The sequence below is a fragment of the Parasteatoda tepidariorum genome, chromosome X2 (assembly GCF_043381705.1).
Source record: "Parasteatoda tepidariorum isolate YZ-2023 chromosome X2, CAS_Ptep_4.0, whole genome shotgun sequence".
In the NCBI taxonomy this organism is placed as follows: domain Eukaryota; kingdom Metazoa; phylum Arthropoda; class Arachnida; order Araneae; family Theridiidae; genus Parasteatoda; species Parasteatoda tepidariorum.
The window spans coordinates 56,859,187-56,875,752 of record NC_092215.1 but is presented as its reverse complement, the minus strand read 5'-3'; the positions used below and the strand labels follow the sequence as shown (position 1 = coordinate 56,875,752).

Below are 16,566 nucleotides of genomic sequence, written 5' to 3'. Positions count from 1 at the left end.
TTTCAACGACAATTATATATATATAAAAAAAATTGCTATGACGTAAATTTATTACCAAAATTTTACAGCCTTCATGGTAACCTTGTAAGAACAACTGTTAATGTGCTTTAAAATAAAAAACTAATTAATAATATGTACTAAGTGATTTATGCAAACGAAGTCAATTTTCTTAAATAGCCGTGTCTATTTTCCTAAACACGCGTTACGAGATGTATCTATTTTCTTAAACACGCATTTCGAGCTGTATCCATTTTTGTAAATACGAATATTTCGTTGTGTCTATTTTTATAAACGCGCATTTTGAGCTGTATCCATTTTCGTTAACACCCATTACGAGGTGTGTCCAGATTTAAAAACTTCTTGGTGAGATTTCGCAGGACTACCTACGTTCTTTTAATGAGCATAATTTTCGGAATTGTTATCAAATGTAGAAAGAAAGAAATTTTTGAAAATTTTCACAGTTATTTGACTTGATGGAATCTATTTTTAGGGATATTAATCTTTCTAAATGAAAGGGCTTGATCGATTGATTCATTTTTCTGGACAATCGCCAGTCTCTATTCAATCCAAGCGCAGGTAGGATCTTTTATAATTCTATCTTCTCGATTCTTTGTTAACCTTTTGAATCTTAAAAAAGAGCCTAATTAATTTTTAATATTTTATAGTTTTTATTGATGCTAGAAATCTAATTAATTATACGTGAATTAAAGATATTCAAAGTACATCATAAGCAAAGTTTCATTAAAAATTATAAAATTTTATATAGATGTTAATTAATTCAATTATTTAATTACGTGCCCCTTTCGCAACAATTACTTCAAAGTATTTGATTGTTTGTATTTTTTTGGTCACAAATAAGTTCTACAACAAATGTTACTTGAAAGAATTCAACAATTAAAACTTAAATTATAATTTTTTTTCTAAAAAATTATTATTTATAAATTTTATGAACATATATAAATTTTTATCGATGTTAGCATACTTGTTTGAAATCATTTTAAAGAAGAAAAAAAATTCTAAGCCTTATTCGTGATAAAATTTCCTAAAAAATGAAAATGTTTTGAAAGAGGGACTTTATTAATTAGACGTAATTAAAAGTATAATATTAATATCATTTTCACTTGAAACTTGATACGATAGTTGTTTTTAGCATCAAAGAAAAGAAAAATCATTTTTAAAGGTCTCCAAAATCAGTGAAGAAGAATGAAGTTTAAAAATATTTGGAGTTTTCTGAAATCTAAACTATTTTAATTCAATTCATCTTTTGACTTGGAATGGATTCAATTCGGCACATCGCTGCATGAAATTGACTAATTGAAATGATTTAAAATGATGAAAAATATTAACATAAAAAACAGGATATAATTTTTAAATTTTTATGAATTTCAGGGGGATAAAATGCATCCCTTTGATTCCCTCTGAACGAAGAAAATAGCTTCTTTTTGTTTACAGTAGAAAAGTAGTTTACCTTTAGTAAATTTCGTCGTAAAAGATTTTTTGTAATTTTGAAAGTACCTCATTTATGTTAATCAATCAGCCCTATTTATTCACTAGCCTATTTATTGTTTTTTTTTACTACAATGTTTGATACTTCATTTTTTTTGTTTAGTAATAATAAAAAGTACTTCATTCAAAAGGTGCTTGGTTCGGAATTTTGTTATTTCTTGCAAAATATTTTTTATATTAAAAATTTATAACTACCATTAGCACCAAAAAAAAATACCAGGAAAAAAGTATTTTAAAGAATATATAACTTATTTATTATCCCATTTATTGTTTATCATATTCTACTATTGTTTATTCATTGGTCTTTGGTGTGATATGGTCTAAACTTTTTTTTTGTTTAATCACAGAAAAAAAGGCTTCCTTCAAAATTTGTTTCCCCACATAATTTGTTATCCCTTGGTAAAAGGATTCTTGTAAATAAATTTTGGTGCTATTTTCTATTTGCATCAAAACTCTTTATACTCGTAAAAATAAATCAACAGACAGGTAAATAAATAAATAAATAAATGAAGTAAAATGGAATAAAGTAAAACAAGATGAAATGAAAAAAAATAAAATAGAATAATAAAAGAATAGCTCAAATTTTATATATTACTTATTTTAAGTTTTTTAATCCTACCACTTATAATTCCTTTTCTTTTTATTTAATGTTTACGGACTAGCACTAAGGATGAAGCTACCTATAGCTTAGTTTAGTGTAAAGTAAAATATCAAATAAAAACTCTTTCCCTTGTTGAAGTGCCAAAGAAGTCGAGAGGTAATTATTTTGTGGATTGGTTTTCGTTCTATGGATCTCAGTACATTACAAAGTTTCAGCTTTTTTTAATTTGATTGAAATCAAAAGCTGTGTTAGTTGAGCAAGACAACAGTAATCCAACTCTTTAAAAGTCAAGTTGGCGAAAGTGGCAGATAGGTGGAGAAAATGAAATAGGGGTTCATGGTAAGATTTCCGGGTTACTAATTTCGCCTGAGCTTGAAAAAAACGCACCATCCAATATTATTATACATATGTTTTCAATATAACTCATTCATCTAATTTTGAATGAAACAAATGAATTCGGAACTATGATGCTACCCAAAAAACTGTGCTATTTTAAACAAATATAGCCAAATAAGAACTCGAAACATGACTAGCCTTACACTTTATTTATGTTGTGATTGTTATTAATTTTGTTAAATTTGTTTTGGGCTCACGACCTATAAAAAAACTCTTATGAATTACGCGTCAATTTAAACACAATTAACTTCTTAGAATATAAAGCCTATTCACACATCGCCTCGTAAGCATAACATAAGCGGAAGGATACACCGTTTCCATAGTTTTCTAAATTTCTTCCGGTTTTAGGAAGCTTGTTATTGTTTCCATTCAGACTTTCAACTTTTTTTGCCATTTTTACCTGAATCACTGCAGTGCGCTTCATTCTCTCTTTGCACTCATGATGGAAGCACTCATTCATTATTTATTATTATTTACTACGATTAAAGAATTATTGTTTACTACGATTATTTTTAGAAAAATAATTATTAGAATTTTTTTTCCATTTATATATTATTATTTTGGATTATCATATTGCATTACTACTGATCTGAACTGGGATTTTGTTCATTATCAGATAATTACGAGGTGTGATTATTAAGCAATAGGATTTATCTTTTTATAGTAAGGAAATGAGTCATTTTCAAAAAACTTTTGATATTTAATGATTTTGAGTAATTTTTATTTATGAAATAAAATTTCATATGACATTTTAAGCATTCAAATTTATTTACTATATGTTTTTAGTTAATGTTTAGAGACATAGAAATTAGTATTTTAAAAATAATGCATGTGCAATACTTTTTCAATACATGAGATACAGCTAAATTGCTATGTCCCAGCCTTCGTACTTTACTGCAATTAAACCAACTGTCAATTGAAAGTAATGTATTGAGTTGTGAAAATTGCGTTCTAACATACAGCGTAGCTTATCTAATATACAGTTTCAGAATTACTTTTGAGTAAAAATTAAAAATTTTATGTTCTCACATGATTTTTTCTACTCTGTTATCATAATTATTGTATTTAATTATTTCTGTTGATCTGGCACAATGGGACACAACTAAAAACCTACATGTCTTTCATTACATTTTGCTTCTGTTTCTTCCGGTATNTAAACTAAAAAATGAGTGGGGTGTTCAACACCGTTTATTAAATCAAATAAAATTACAACTTATTCAAAGGTTAAAAGAAATTTCATAATTTTTTTTTTAAACATTACCTATCCTAGATCTTCTTCTTTTCATCTCTTTTTTGGAATATTACTTTTCTTACAGGGTTCGGGTCACTATATAGATTATGTCTAAGCCATCTTAATAGGTGTAATTAGATTACTTTTACCATGTTCGGTTCACAGAAATGATTTCAGAATTAAAACGGATTCGCCTAATTTTGTTTTTTTAACTATACCAAAAAACTCTCGTAACATTTTTGGTTCAAAAATTAAGAACTTGTTTTCCTCAATTTTGTTTATAATCCAGTATTCCCTTCCATATACAGAATTATAGATCTTGCATAGGTTTATTCTGCTGCTTAGGCGTAAGCATTTTGATTCAAAATGATATTTTAATCCATAGTAGCATTTTTTTACTACAGTTAATATACAAATTTTAATGTATGTCATTTAATTAAGTGTTTTAAATTAGAAAATTAAAAATAATTAGATTTTCCATAAACTTAGAGACATTTCTCATTAAGGATAGATTTTTTATTCTTGGAACAGGATTTGATCTAATAAATCAAGATAGTGGTCCTAAAACTTAAAGACATATTTCAAGACTATAAGTCTAAAGACAGATCCAGGATAGATTTTTTATCCTTGTCACAAGGTTTGTCTTGATTAATCATGATAGTGATCTCTTAAAATTAAAAGTGGAGACAAAGCTACTTGTCTTTTGCTGAAAATGACAATCATAACAAATGATAAATAGAATATATGTAAGAAAAATTTTATCGGTAGTTTGAACAAAAATTAGAAGCTAAGATGAGAAAATATCTCTTCAAATACTAGCTATCACTTTTCATTTGAAAAGCCATCGTCTGAGTTATCAAAACTGAACTAGGTTTTGTTTTGGCAACACGCAAAAAAGGTAAAAATAAATAAATCAGAAATTGATTGATCCTAAACGAGGATGACGAAGTTAAATTGACGTTTGATTGCCTGTGAAAACTTAGCAGCGGTGAAATAGGAGTAATGGAAACATGTTCAAAATTTCTCAATCAACCAAACAGGTTTTGATATTTTTAATTTAGCCTTTTTCAGCAGTGTTTCGTCAGATCTCGATAACGTTTTGACTTTTTTCCAACTTAAAAAATCCGCAAACCTTCGAATGTATACTTTTTTTACTATTCATTCACACGATATAACCCTTAATATGGAGGATGTTCCGTAAATGCTACCTTTAATATATATTTTGAAAACCTTAGAAAAAAGGTAAAAAAGTATTCACATTGAAGATCGCAATTTAATAATCAAGCGAAGAAAAAACAAAAGCGCTTTTGAAATCCGGCAAATCAATGTTGAGAAAGGTGGGTTAACGAAACATCAATTACGGGGGACTCCCAATGTCAATGATTGTGTAAGAAGAATTCAAAATATAAATATATATGTATATTAAGCGTGATCTGTAAGCAACACCCTTTATATTAAGATTTATATTAAGATTTATATAATGCTCATAACCTAATTAGCTTTTTTTTCCGTAGGTGAAATGCTCCATTATATTGAATGAAAATAGAATTTTTGGAAAATTGGATTTATGAGTAACGCCGAGTATCAAATAAGTACCATCTTTTTAACTACTAGATAAGAGAATGGCAGCTTATGCGTATTTTGCAATGAATTTCAGCGTGCTTAAAATATTTTTGTGTATATCAGTGTTACTAATATTTTCTAGTATGTATTTTATGCAATCATATCATGAAATAAGTGATGTTCCCTTAAATATACAATACAATACGACGAATGTTTACAATAATAATACTAAGAAAAAATTTTTAATCTATACCCCGGGTTGTTCAATACCAAAATATAATCCCTTTGACGCAAGAGTGAAAAAATACTATATAAAAACTTCGTCATCTTATGGATGTTCATCTAAAAAAACAATATTCTACGTTAAGGAAAATGGAGTTATATCGCTTGACGAGTCTGCTTTATTTCTAGAATATAAGTTAAATAAGAATCAAATTGATTGCACATTTCGTCCCATTACTAGACTAAATAAAGGAAGAAAACCCGACGACACATTTGTTTTAGGCAAAGAACATCATATGATATTTGATTTGCCAATCGAGGATGATTCTGTATTGTTGAAATGTAAAGCTAAAAACCGTACCATTATCACTAGGGCTTTTTTACTAACTCCTTTTAAAGAAGAAGTAGAAAAACGATGTGATAAAATTAAATCCCAGCAAAAATTAAGTGTTGTCATTGTAGGCATTGACTCTATATCAAAATTAAATTTCATTCGTTATTTCAAAAAAACATTTCAAATTCTAAAAAGCGAGTTTCAGCCCATAGAACTAAATGGTTTTGTGAAAGTGGCAGACAATACTTACCCTAATTTGATAGCTTTTCTGACAGGTCGTCATCGAAGCTATTATAAATTCAAGGAAAGAAAATTTCGTTATTACGATGATGTTGATTTCATATGGAAACGATTTGCGGATAATGGATACAGAACTTTATTTTCTGAAGATGCCCCTTCTATGGGTACTTTCGTTCTAAATAGAAGAGGATTTCGTCACCCTCCTACAGATTATTACAGCCGACCCTTTTCAGTTGCTGTTGAAACACTTAATTTAAGACATAAAACCCATTGCATTGGTGACAGATTAGAAATGGAAGTTTATTTTGATTATTTGATAAACTTTGTGTCCACGATGAAAAATAGACTTATTTTCACCTTCACATTCATAGCCCGTTTGACTCATGACATACTTAAGTACGCTGGTTATGCTGACAAACCATCCCATGAATTAATTGTATCTCTAAATGAGACTGGTGTTTTAAACCGATCGTTACTCATCTTTTTCAGTGATCATGGTATTAGATTCGGAGGTATACGCCGAACTTATATAGGCCAAATAGAGGAGAGAATGCCGTTTATGTTTCTTTTATTCCCTGATTGGTTTTTAAAAAAATTTCCAACTTACGCGAAAAATCTACACATCAACGAAAACCGATTAACCACACCATATGATATTCATGCGACTCTTTTACATCTTTTGAATCTTGATGAAGAACAATTTCATACAATGCATGGACAAAGTTTGTTGAGTGAAATAAGAGCTGAGAGAACTTGTTCCGATGCCATGATAACGAAGCATTGGTGCACTTGTCAATTCTATAGTATTCTGTCTAAACACGATTCAAATGTCCGTAGTGCTGCATTATTGGTTGTTAGAAAAATAAATCAACTCCTGACACCATTTATGAGATATTGTGTTCCTTTAAGGCTTAGTAAAATATTAGATGCTAGAATTGCACTTCAAACAGACTATTTGATAACTTTACAAGTCAATCCAAGTGGTGCTATTTTCGAAGCAACGTTACAAAAAAGAACTTTTCATTTTATAATTCAAGATGAAGTAAGTAGAATTAATCGGTATGCAAATCAATCAAAATGCGTTGAAGATGCTATTATTAAGAAATATTGCTTTTGCAGACATCAATAAAGTAAAACCAGCCATTTGTGCAACTTGGATCATTTTTCAAGAGTAGACATTTTATCAGATCCGAAAGCTGTAGACAATTCTACTGAAGCCTATATTTGGTAGCTATTAAGAATTGCCAATCTCTCTTAATGTCTCTGTCTTACAAAAATCAAATTATTTTGAATAAAGTGAAAAACAACGTAAATAAATCAAAAATCAAGTACAGAAATGAACTTACTATAGTTTCGGTTCTCCATACAAAAAACTCTTCTGTGTCTAAACATTAAATGGCATTAGAGGAGTAAAGAGATAAACAACTGCAAAGTGGTTTAATCAATAAAAAAAAGGGGAACAAGTTTGAACAAAATAATAAAAAAGGTGATACGAAACAGGTATGAGGGAGTTGGAAATCAAAAGGGCAAAAGATTAAATTAAAATAGTTTTCCATACATTGGGTGAGATACTAGAAGGATCATTAACTAAACTATCAGAATATATAGTGACTGAAAATATATAGTGAATACTGTTCGGCATCTACACTTCATAAACGTACTTTATAACCCATGCTGCTAGTTCTGTAAATTTAGGATTTTATGAACTGTACTCATCTTGAGAGCTGTCCTAGAGTTTGTTGGAAATCTACTAGAAAGCAAGGGACCAATTGAATTCATAGACTTTTTTCTGTCATTTTATTGCTATTTCTTTTTGATCCTATTTCTTTGCTTTCCGGTGCCAGAATTGGAAAATAGATTAAAGCTCTCCTTCAACAGCTAGTTGTCTGCCAACAGGTTCATGGCCTCATAATTTTGAAACCAACAACAAATCGCCTTTAATTGCCAGACAAGCTGGTACCTATTGTCCATCTCAATAGTATCTCAGTACGTAAACCATTGTTTCATCAACAATAAACAGTTTTTATGCCTGCATGTCTTATGATTTTTGCCATGATAGTGAAAAAGAATTTATTATTCACTCATTTATTATTATTTTTTTACAAAATGTTGATAAATAATGTGTAAATTGAAGAGATCTAAATAAAAATATCACGATGGAATTAGTATTATTAAAAAACAAATACAGGGTGATTTTACGAACGATGAACAAATTTGAAAGAATCGTTGAACGAAATAAAAAATGCATTTTTTGTAAAGAAATGTAGGGTCTAAAGTGACTTGTTAAGGCATGAACGCAAAAAATGGCACGTGAGGAATAAGGTGTTTATTTACAAAATCAACGCTTCTTTGCCTCAATACAGTATTCACAATAAATTATTACAATTACGACAATCAACAGTAATACATTCTTGAAGACCCGCGATGGCTCAGCATATAGAGCGTTCGCCTTCCAATGACGTAAACCGGGTTCGAATCCCAGAGATGACTGTTAGATACGAATTCCGTATTCGAATTGCACTGATCACAATGCTGACGTGAAATATCCTCAGTGATAGACGGATCATGGGTTAGAGTCCCCTTGCCATCAGGCTAACCATTGGAGGTTCTCGTAGTCTTCCTCTCCTCGTAACGCAAATACGGGTTAGTTTCATCAAAAAGTCCACCACGAAGGTAAATTTCTCCCAATACTTGATCCAGGAGTTCCCTAGTCTTTTGGATTGGATAAAACATTACAAGGCTACGGAGTTGAACATTAGTAGTCGTAAACCCAAAATTGGGTCTGATGTTCAACGCTGGTTGAAAAATATATAATGAAAAGATTCTTGGTAGAGTAGCAGAATACTAAGCGCAATAGCAGGATTTTCGATAACATTCGCAATGGATAGTCGCACAACGCGATCCTATATTGAATCAACGTGTGTCTCATTAATGGTGCCCAATCACAGCTGTAGTTCGTTTGTGGTCCAAATTTGAACATTTATCATTAATATCGTTTAAGTGCAAAAAAAAAAAAAAACATTGTTGCGTTGATTTTTTAAATAAACATGCTATTCCTGAGGTGGCACTTTTTTTAAGTTCGTGTTTAACACTTTACTTTATACCCTACATCGTCTTGCAAAAAAAAAAAAAAAAAAAAAAAAAAATCCCCGATTATAATAAATAAATAAATAAAAAAAATACTCGTTTAAGTAAACACAACCAATTCTCTAAGTTAGTCCCATGATAGTAGAATCACCCTGTATAGTATGAGTGCGTTTAAAAACTGTTTTACTAAAGATTTGTCATCAGATGAAATAATGCTTTAAAATGAATATCATGCTATGTTTATAACTAATGTTTTTTTATATTACTGTTAGGTTATGTTTTCTCCAGGTTATGTCTATGTTTTGTCTATGTCTATTATGTTGTGTAAGGTTATGTTAACCAACGCCTTTTGTACTAATTATGAAAATGGTGCAAAATGTCAATATGAAGAAAAACTAGAGTTTTGTGAAAATGTAATGAATGATCTAATTTTGCTTCAATATTTGAACGGACTAAAAAGTATTTTTTTACAAAAAACATTCTATAATTATTTTAAAATGCATTTGTGTAGATTTGGAAAATATGGTGTTCATATATTTATTAAAACTAGTTTCACATGAATGCAAAAAATTAAAAACAATTCATAAACTGTCCACTCTTATGTTAGTGGTATATATGCTTTAGATATTGCGTGTTTTTGATTAAAAATAATATTTCAAGACAATTACTGTGTTTTTGGAATAAATGACAATCTTAAATCAATGTGTTCGAAATCAATCAGTTCTTAAATCATACAGTTTCAAAGGAATTTTCCTTGGTAAAATGTTATAAAAATTCGCTGTTATTAGAGCTATATGGGCCGGGGTAGCCTGGTCGGTAGGGCGCTGGGTCCATGTACGAGAGTTCGTGGGTTCGAACCCCGATAGCCAAAGACTTCACTTGTAGTAAATAGTGACTGATGCACGTTAAATCTGTCGAGTCCCAAAGTCCTCCATGTTCCCATAACAAATCAATACCTCTGGGGATACTGGAGTGAAGATTGATCGTTCTCTGATTCAGGTCAAAATTACGATTTGTAATTGAATGAATGAATGTACGAATGGGTCCACCCTATAACCGGGTGTGACGTATGGGTGTGACAAAAGTTGAATTCCTTAAAAATTTGATGAACATTTCTAGTCGTTTCTAAAAGTTTTCGAAAAATACGAGACCCATACATTAGTATGACCAGTTTCTAATAAATCCCGCTTTTAAAAAATTATGAAAAATTCGAAAATTGTCCATTCAAATGCTAGTCCTATATATGATCAGCAATTACCGTGTTTTGTATTTAATAAATTTTTTAAAAAATTGTTTTATCAATATTTTTAAACATATGTGAGTATTTTTGAAGTATATCAAGTCTATGAGTTATTAGGAAGCATTTCAAGATAAATTTTACTTAGCAAAACAATTGCCCACATTTAGCGAAATGACAACCGTAATTTTCACGATTTTTATTCTTCGGAATTAGTGTGCTTTGGACTAAATATTTTATTTTTCTTTAATAGTTTTTCAATACGGGTGTTTTTGAAATATCTTATGCCTAAAAACTGATATGGAACCAGTTTCAAATGAATCCCATTCTGCCCAAAATGTCAACCTCAATTAAAAATACATGCTCTGGAGTCTTATACAAAATAAATATTTTTTTAAATTTTTTTTATAAGTAGTACAAGACATATTTTCGGAATATGAAACATTATGCGTTTATTTAATTTGAAAAAAAATTACTAAGAAATTACCTTATCTATACCCTGGCTTTTGCGTGTTTTGAATAAAATAGGAATTTTTTATAAAAAAAATTCTATAAATATTTGCTGATTAATATGGGTATTTTGAAAAATATGATGCCCGTATTTAAATATGAATCCTGTTTCACTTAACAAATGTTTTATAAAAAATAATTAAATTTCAGCTAATGTCAATTCTTCGCCTCAAACCTGAGTAATTTTTTTAAAAATGCTAATAAATGTTTCTATCCATTACTTGAATATGTGTAGTCAAATTTCTCGATTAGATTTCTCCTTTCTGATCACTAAACAGAGCGAAAAAGACATATATAATTTATAAAACAAACGAAAGAAAATTGATTTTTCATGTTTATTTATGCCGAAAAAAATTAATTATTGTAAATAAAATATTTTTAATTTATTTTACGTTAGATGATAGTTTAATAGATGACGTTAGTTTAATAGATGATTTTTTTTAGTAAATTTGATTAATAAATTTATTTGAAAATTGTTGAATTTATTGAATTATTCAAAAATATTTTCGAAAAGTTAAGCATTTATCAGTTATAAAACATAACAGTAAGAGATTTAACCCTTTGTTGCAGGGGAGACATCGGTGTCTGTTTTATTATTTACTGACGCTCAAATTACAAGTATAAATATATTTCGTTATTTTTTAATTATAAAAAACAGTCTTATAGTTACTGAAAATATCTGTTAAATTCTCGGAACTATACTTATTCAAAAGCATAAAATAAAAAAAAAGAGTAGTTTGAAAATTTTTTCCCCCTTCAAATTCAAAAATTGATCTAGAAATGATTTTGAAATTTAAAAAAAAAAATTCAATTCAGACAAAAAAAAATTACTGTCTTTCTTAGACCTAATTAACTACAAATGAAAGCAAATTTGAAAAACTTTTGTCTGGAAAATGTTATCAGAATCCAGAATCATCCTTAACGAAAAAAGAGTCACCGGAGTACGATGCAGTATTTCAAAATAATTAAAACGCTTAATATAATATTTTTTGCTTATTCTGACCTAAACGAATACAAAATAATGAAAAAAAGTATGAAAAACCTGTACAATGAAAATTCTGCGACAAAGGGTTAAAGGTTTAGTCCCGCTGGATGTCCTTCTTGGACCTTCATTGTGCGTACGGACTGTTTAGCAATTATTAATTAGGATATACAGGGATTAGACAAAATAATGGATAAACACTTCTATATTAATAAATTTTTTATATTTCTCAAGAAATATTTAACGAATCATTTTATAACTTCAGAAGATTATGCGATTTCTCATACTTCTCAATGAAGTTTAAAGCTTTAGAGGTTTGAGGGACAGACAATAAATTCAAACGGAAAATAGCGTTTTTCAACCTCTGCCAAAAATTGTAGTAATGAATTTGTAACTTGTAGAAGTCATTTTACTTATTATATGTAATAATTGCACAATATTTTGTAAGCTTAGCCTAAAGTATTTATGGAGATATGGATATTTTAATTAAGACTAACTTTTTTGTCTTACGTTTTTTGCTATAATTTTAAAAATATTCAGTAATATTAAACAACATTTTTAGTGCAATTTAAAATTAGTTAAAAAATTATTCTTTTAAAATTTGAGAAAAATTCGTTTAAACTTGAGCAAGATACGAGTAATTAAAGTAGCTCTTTTATTCTGCGCAAGCGAGGGAAAAATTTGACATTTTTTTCTTCATTTTGTAGGAAATCGTATTTGGCAATTAATGAAAAAAGTGCGATTTGAATTTTGGTGGGCCGTGTGATTAATATTTATGTTTTAACAATTAGTTAGAAACGAAATGTCGCATTTTCGACGATAAAATAAAGCCCATTATTTAGTTTGTTAATTCAAGATAACCTCCCCTCAATAATATTTCTTCAATTAATTAAAAAAAAATTAGGATAGCAGTTCCTAACAAATATTTGTACGAGGGTTATCCGGAATCGAAGCTAATTGGATGTCACGAAAACATTGAAACGCACATGTGTAATAACTCCCGTGTAATAACACGTGTAATAACTAATAGACATACAAAAAACCTGAAGAACGTTATGAGAAATGTTTAAAAACAACGTGGAAGCTATGAAGAAAAATAGAAAATCATGTAAGAAATCAAATAAAAAAGAGTTTTTGAAAAAATCTGTGATGGTTTAAGTTTATTAATAATCAGACTTTTTTTTCCCATTTAAATTGTGTCTTTTAAACTGTAATCTCTATTTTTTTCTTCCTTATCAACTGATTGCCTTTGTAGGTGAATCTGTTTGGCGATTATCCTTCCACCGAATTTTTGTGAAGGTGGCGGGTGTAAACCAAGATGTAGGATACTGATGACGCAGTCATTAGGAAGCAAACATTTTATTTTATATTACACTTTTGAATTTTATTGTTCTTTTACAGCACCATTTGTATATTGATAGGACACTTAATCCTTCAAATACTGTCAGTAAATTAAATAATTTTAATGAGTAACTTTATTGTATAAAATATCTGCTATAAAAAGTGAATTACCAATTAAAAATAGCTGTGGAATTTATAATTTCAAATCTCCAGCTTTGAGTTCTTTTTGTGGAATCGCAAGAATTCATAAAAACTTGTTTCTTTTGAACATCACAGTCCAGACATGTATTTGTCAGCAAATGTATCAAATGTTGAGTCTCCTGAAAATAACAAAACATTTTCTGGTGAAAAATCATATCTCAACATTCTTACAGGAAGACTAGACAGCTTTTAAAAAATTAAAACCGGGAAACGGCGAAGAAAAATCAAATGAATCTTGCAGTCTAGTGTTTGATCAGTTTAGTCTTTCTAGTTTTAGATAAAAAAAATTAGCAACAAATAGTGATTGATGTAAATCCCTTCCATTTTTTTCCCGTTGCGTGTTCTAGTTTTATCTTCTGATTACAGCTTATAAAGGCTGATGAGATCATCTAAAAAATATGCTGCAATCTGATTTTTATTCATCAAAATTTTTTTATATTTGTGATGCAATTTTCAGTTATGCTATAGTTTGTCACCAGTAAGAACTCCCCTCGCCACAAAGTCTGAGACCGTCTGCTGCTATGGAAACCAGAATAGCACGTTTCAGGGAGGGTAGCTTCTCTTCACTCTAGGGCTAACACAATAGACCGAAGAAAAAGATTCTCTTGTTGATCCGAGCCAAAACCTTAAACAGTGACCTTACACCCCTACTTGAAACAGTTATGCCTCGTTACCATAGTCACCACCACGGGTCCAAACAAAGGAAAGTACTTACTATACTTTCCTTTACACGTATATAACCTGCAAGGCCATCTGTCAGAGAAAAAAAAATCGAACAAAATCTTGGAAGAGAAAATGTAACTTAAATTTGCATCAGCGTTATTTTACTGCTTTAGAAATTTTAATTTTACAGTTCATTCGTTGCACAAGTATCTTCAACCTTTTTCAGACTTTTTATTTATTCAATTCAAAACTATTGACAAATGAATTACCTTAAGAGCTGCTTGTTTCATTTGCTGGAATGTATTATTAATTGTGCTTTTTATAACTAAATCTGAAAAAATCCTTACCAAATCGTATTTCCAAAGTTGGTTTCCTTGCATACCATGACAATTCCATAAAACAATAGGAGCTTGTTTTTTTGAGCAAGATACATCAAAGCAAATGTTCCTTTTTATGGGACGGATGTCTTTGTGCCAGGATAACACAAATTGCTGTAAAAATTTATTCAATTTTCATAAAACTTTCATTGACTGCCCTAAAACATTCAAACTTCACATTCAGTTAACTTAATAGACTGTATCTGCAAGCGAATATTGCACTTTAGAGTGACAAAATAAGTAATGAAACTCAAGAGCGTATTTAATTAACAAAAAAATTTATTTTTTAATTATAAAAATTTTCATAAATAGCTGCTTAAGAAAGTTATTTTTATCACAAATCATACTTTTAAAATAATAGTTTTTGGAATGCATTTCCCCATAAATGTCATTTTAAATACGTAAAATTGAATCCAAATGAAATGTGATTGATGTGCAGTACACGAAGTAAAAAACTGGACACCCTGAATAACTTTGGAACCCATTGATTGGATTTTCACGTATTAAGATTCAATCTTAATACGTGAAAATCCTCAATTCTACCTCAAATATGCTAAATAATTAGTTTAGACGATATTTTAAGTTACACAAAATGTGCTTTCTCTGAATAAACACATATTTTTTTCGGCAAATTTTGATTTCTGACTCATAAAGTATGGAGGTAGCCGCAATCTGGAAAATATGGTTCCAAGAGTTTAGTCAGGAGAGCGGTCGAAAGTTTGGACACGTTTAAGTTAATTTTACTTTTTGTGTATTTCTTTTGTGTATCAAATGTTTACATACAATTATAAAATTTGTTCATCCTAAGATAATTCCATGCAAGAAAATCTATAGTTTATAAATAATAGTTTATTTATGTTTTAACATTTTATTTAATAATAGTCAATATTTTTTAAATTGTAAAGTATACAACTTCTTTGCAACATTTTAAAAATGTAATTTTAAATGGCAAAGAGCAAAATTTGAACGAAATTGGTTGAATAGTTCTCGAGAAATTAAACTTTAAGAAAACCACTTTTTAAAAATTCAATTACTTGAAGATCCTCTAACCATTAAAAGATTTATTCAATAATTGAGTTCGGGTGCGTGAAATCCCGATCATTAAATCAAAAGTTATAAAAGGTGTTCCGTTTTTTATTTCATACACTACACTAAATGAATCCAAGAAGGTTAACCTATACATTGATTTGCGTTTATTTCTTATTAATTAAAAACCTCAAAAGGTAATAATTATTTGTATCGAATGACTCAGTCGAACTGGTTTCCAACAATTAAGGCCCGGTGTCAAGGCGCACTGTTCACCATAAAAATTCCATCGTTCTTTGGGTACATGAAAGCTATGAATGACAGCAAGTTTTGTTCAAGTAGCTGAATGTAACCATTTCCAGTCAGTGATTGGTGCAATCAGACCCAATGACCTAGTCCATGTTCTGAAAAACAGACAACACCACTATGGAGCCACCACCAGATTCCAAGGTGTATTGTTGACCATTTCGGTTGAGTCCAAGGCTTTGAGGGGTGTGCACCACCTTCACATTCACCCACCAGCTCTCTGATCAGCTGAAATTGGACTCTTCTGATCAAGCATTCAGTTTTATAGTCGTCTAGGGTCCAACCAATGTCGTCACGAGTCTAGGAGAGGCATTGGACGTGATGTTATGCTGTTAATAAAGGCACTCGAGCCTGTCTCCTGCTGTATCCCATTACAGTCAGATTTCGCCAAGCTTTCATAACAAGCACGTCCATTTCACGTCTCGCATCCATGTTTGAGGGTATTTCGCATACTGTTAACATTTCTCCGTACACGTCTGCGGTCTCGAGCATTAAGTGCTTCATTGTCTAGGGTTGGATATTATGCCTGAAATAGAGTATTCTCGTCACATTGTAGTTCTTTGAATCTGAATTCTCTCACAATTTCCGAAATGAAATGTCCTATGCGTCTAGTTCCAACTACTAATCCTCGTTCAAAGACTATTAATTCTCCTCTTGCGGTCATAATTACACCAGAAACATTCTCGAACACAAATAAAATACACGAATATATATATATATATATATATATATATATATATATA

At 29.8% G+C, this 16,566-nt stretch overlaps 2 protein-coding genes across 5 annotated transcripts in view; one reads left to right on the top strand and one right to left on the bottom strand.

The window, feature by feature from the left end:
* The first annotated feature begins 369 nt into the window (after nucleotides 1-369).
* Nucleotides 370-9,862, top strand: LOC107453356 (uncharacterized). Its single transcript, XM_021145784.3, has 2 exons — nucleotides 370-576; nucleotides 5,249-9,862. The coding sequence occupies exon 2, from the start codon at nucleotides 5,357-5,359 to the stop codon at nucleotides 7,220-7,222; it is 1,866 nt and encodes a 621-aa protein (XP_021001443.2). The 5' UTR covers nucleotides 370-576; nucleotides 5,249-5,356; the 3' UTR covers nucleotides 7,223-9,862.
* A 3,390-nt stretch (nucleotides 9,863-13,252) lies between these two features.
* Nucleotides 13,253-16,566, bottom strand: part of LOC107453380 (putative polypeptide N-acetylgalactosaminyltransferase 10) — a 39,909-nt gene continuing 36,595 nt past the window's right edge. For all 4 annotated transcript variants that reach the window (XM_016070199.3, XM_071188371.1, XM_071188369.1 and 1 more), the window contains 2 exons: nucleotides 14,462-14,605; nucleotides 13,253-13,570 (listed from right to left, as the gene is read on the bottom strand). In XM_016070199.3, the coding sequence (XP_015925685.1) occupies nucleotides 13,418-13,570; nucleotides 14,462-14,605 (297 nt within the window). In that variant the 3' untranslated portion in view covers nucleotides 13,253-13,417. The remainder of the gene's footprint in view (nucleotides 13,571-14,461; nucleotides 14,606-16,566) is intronic.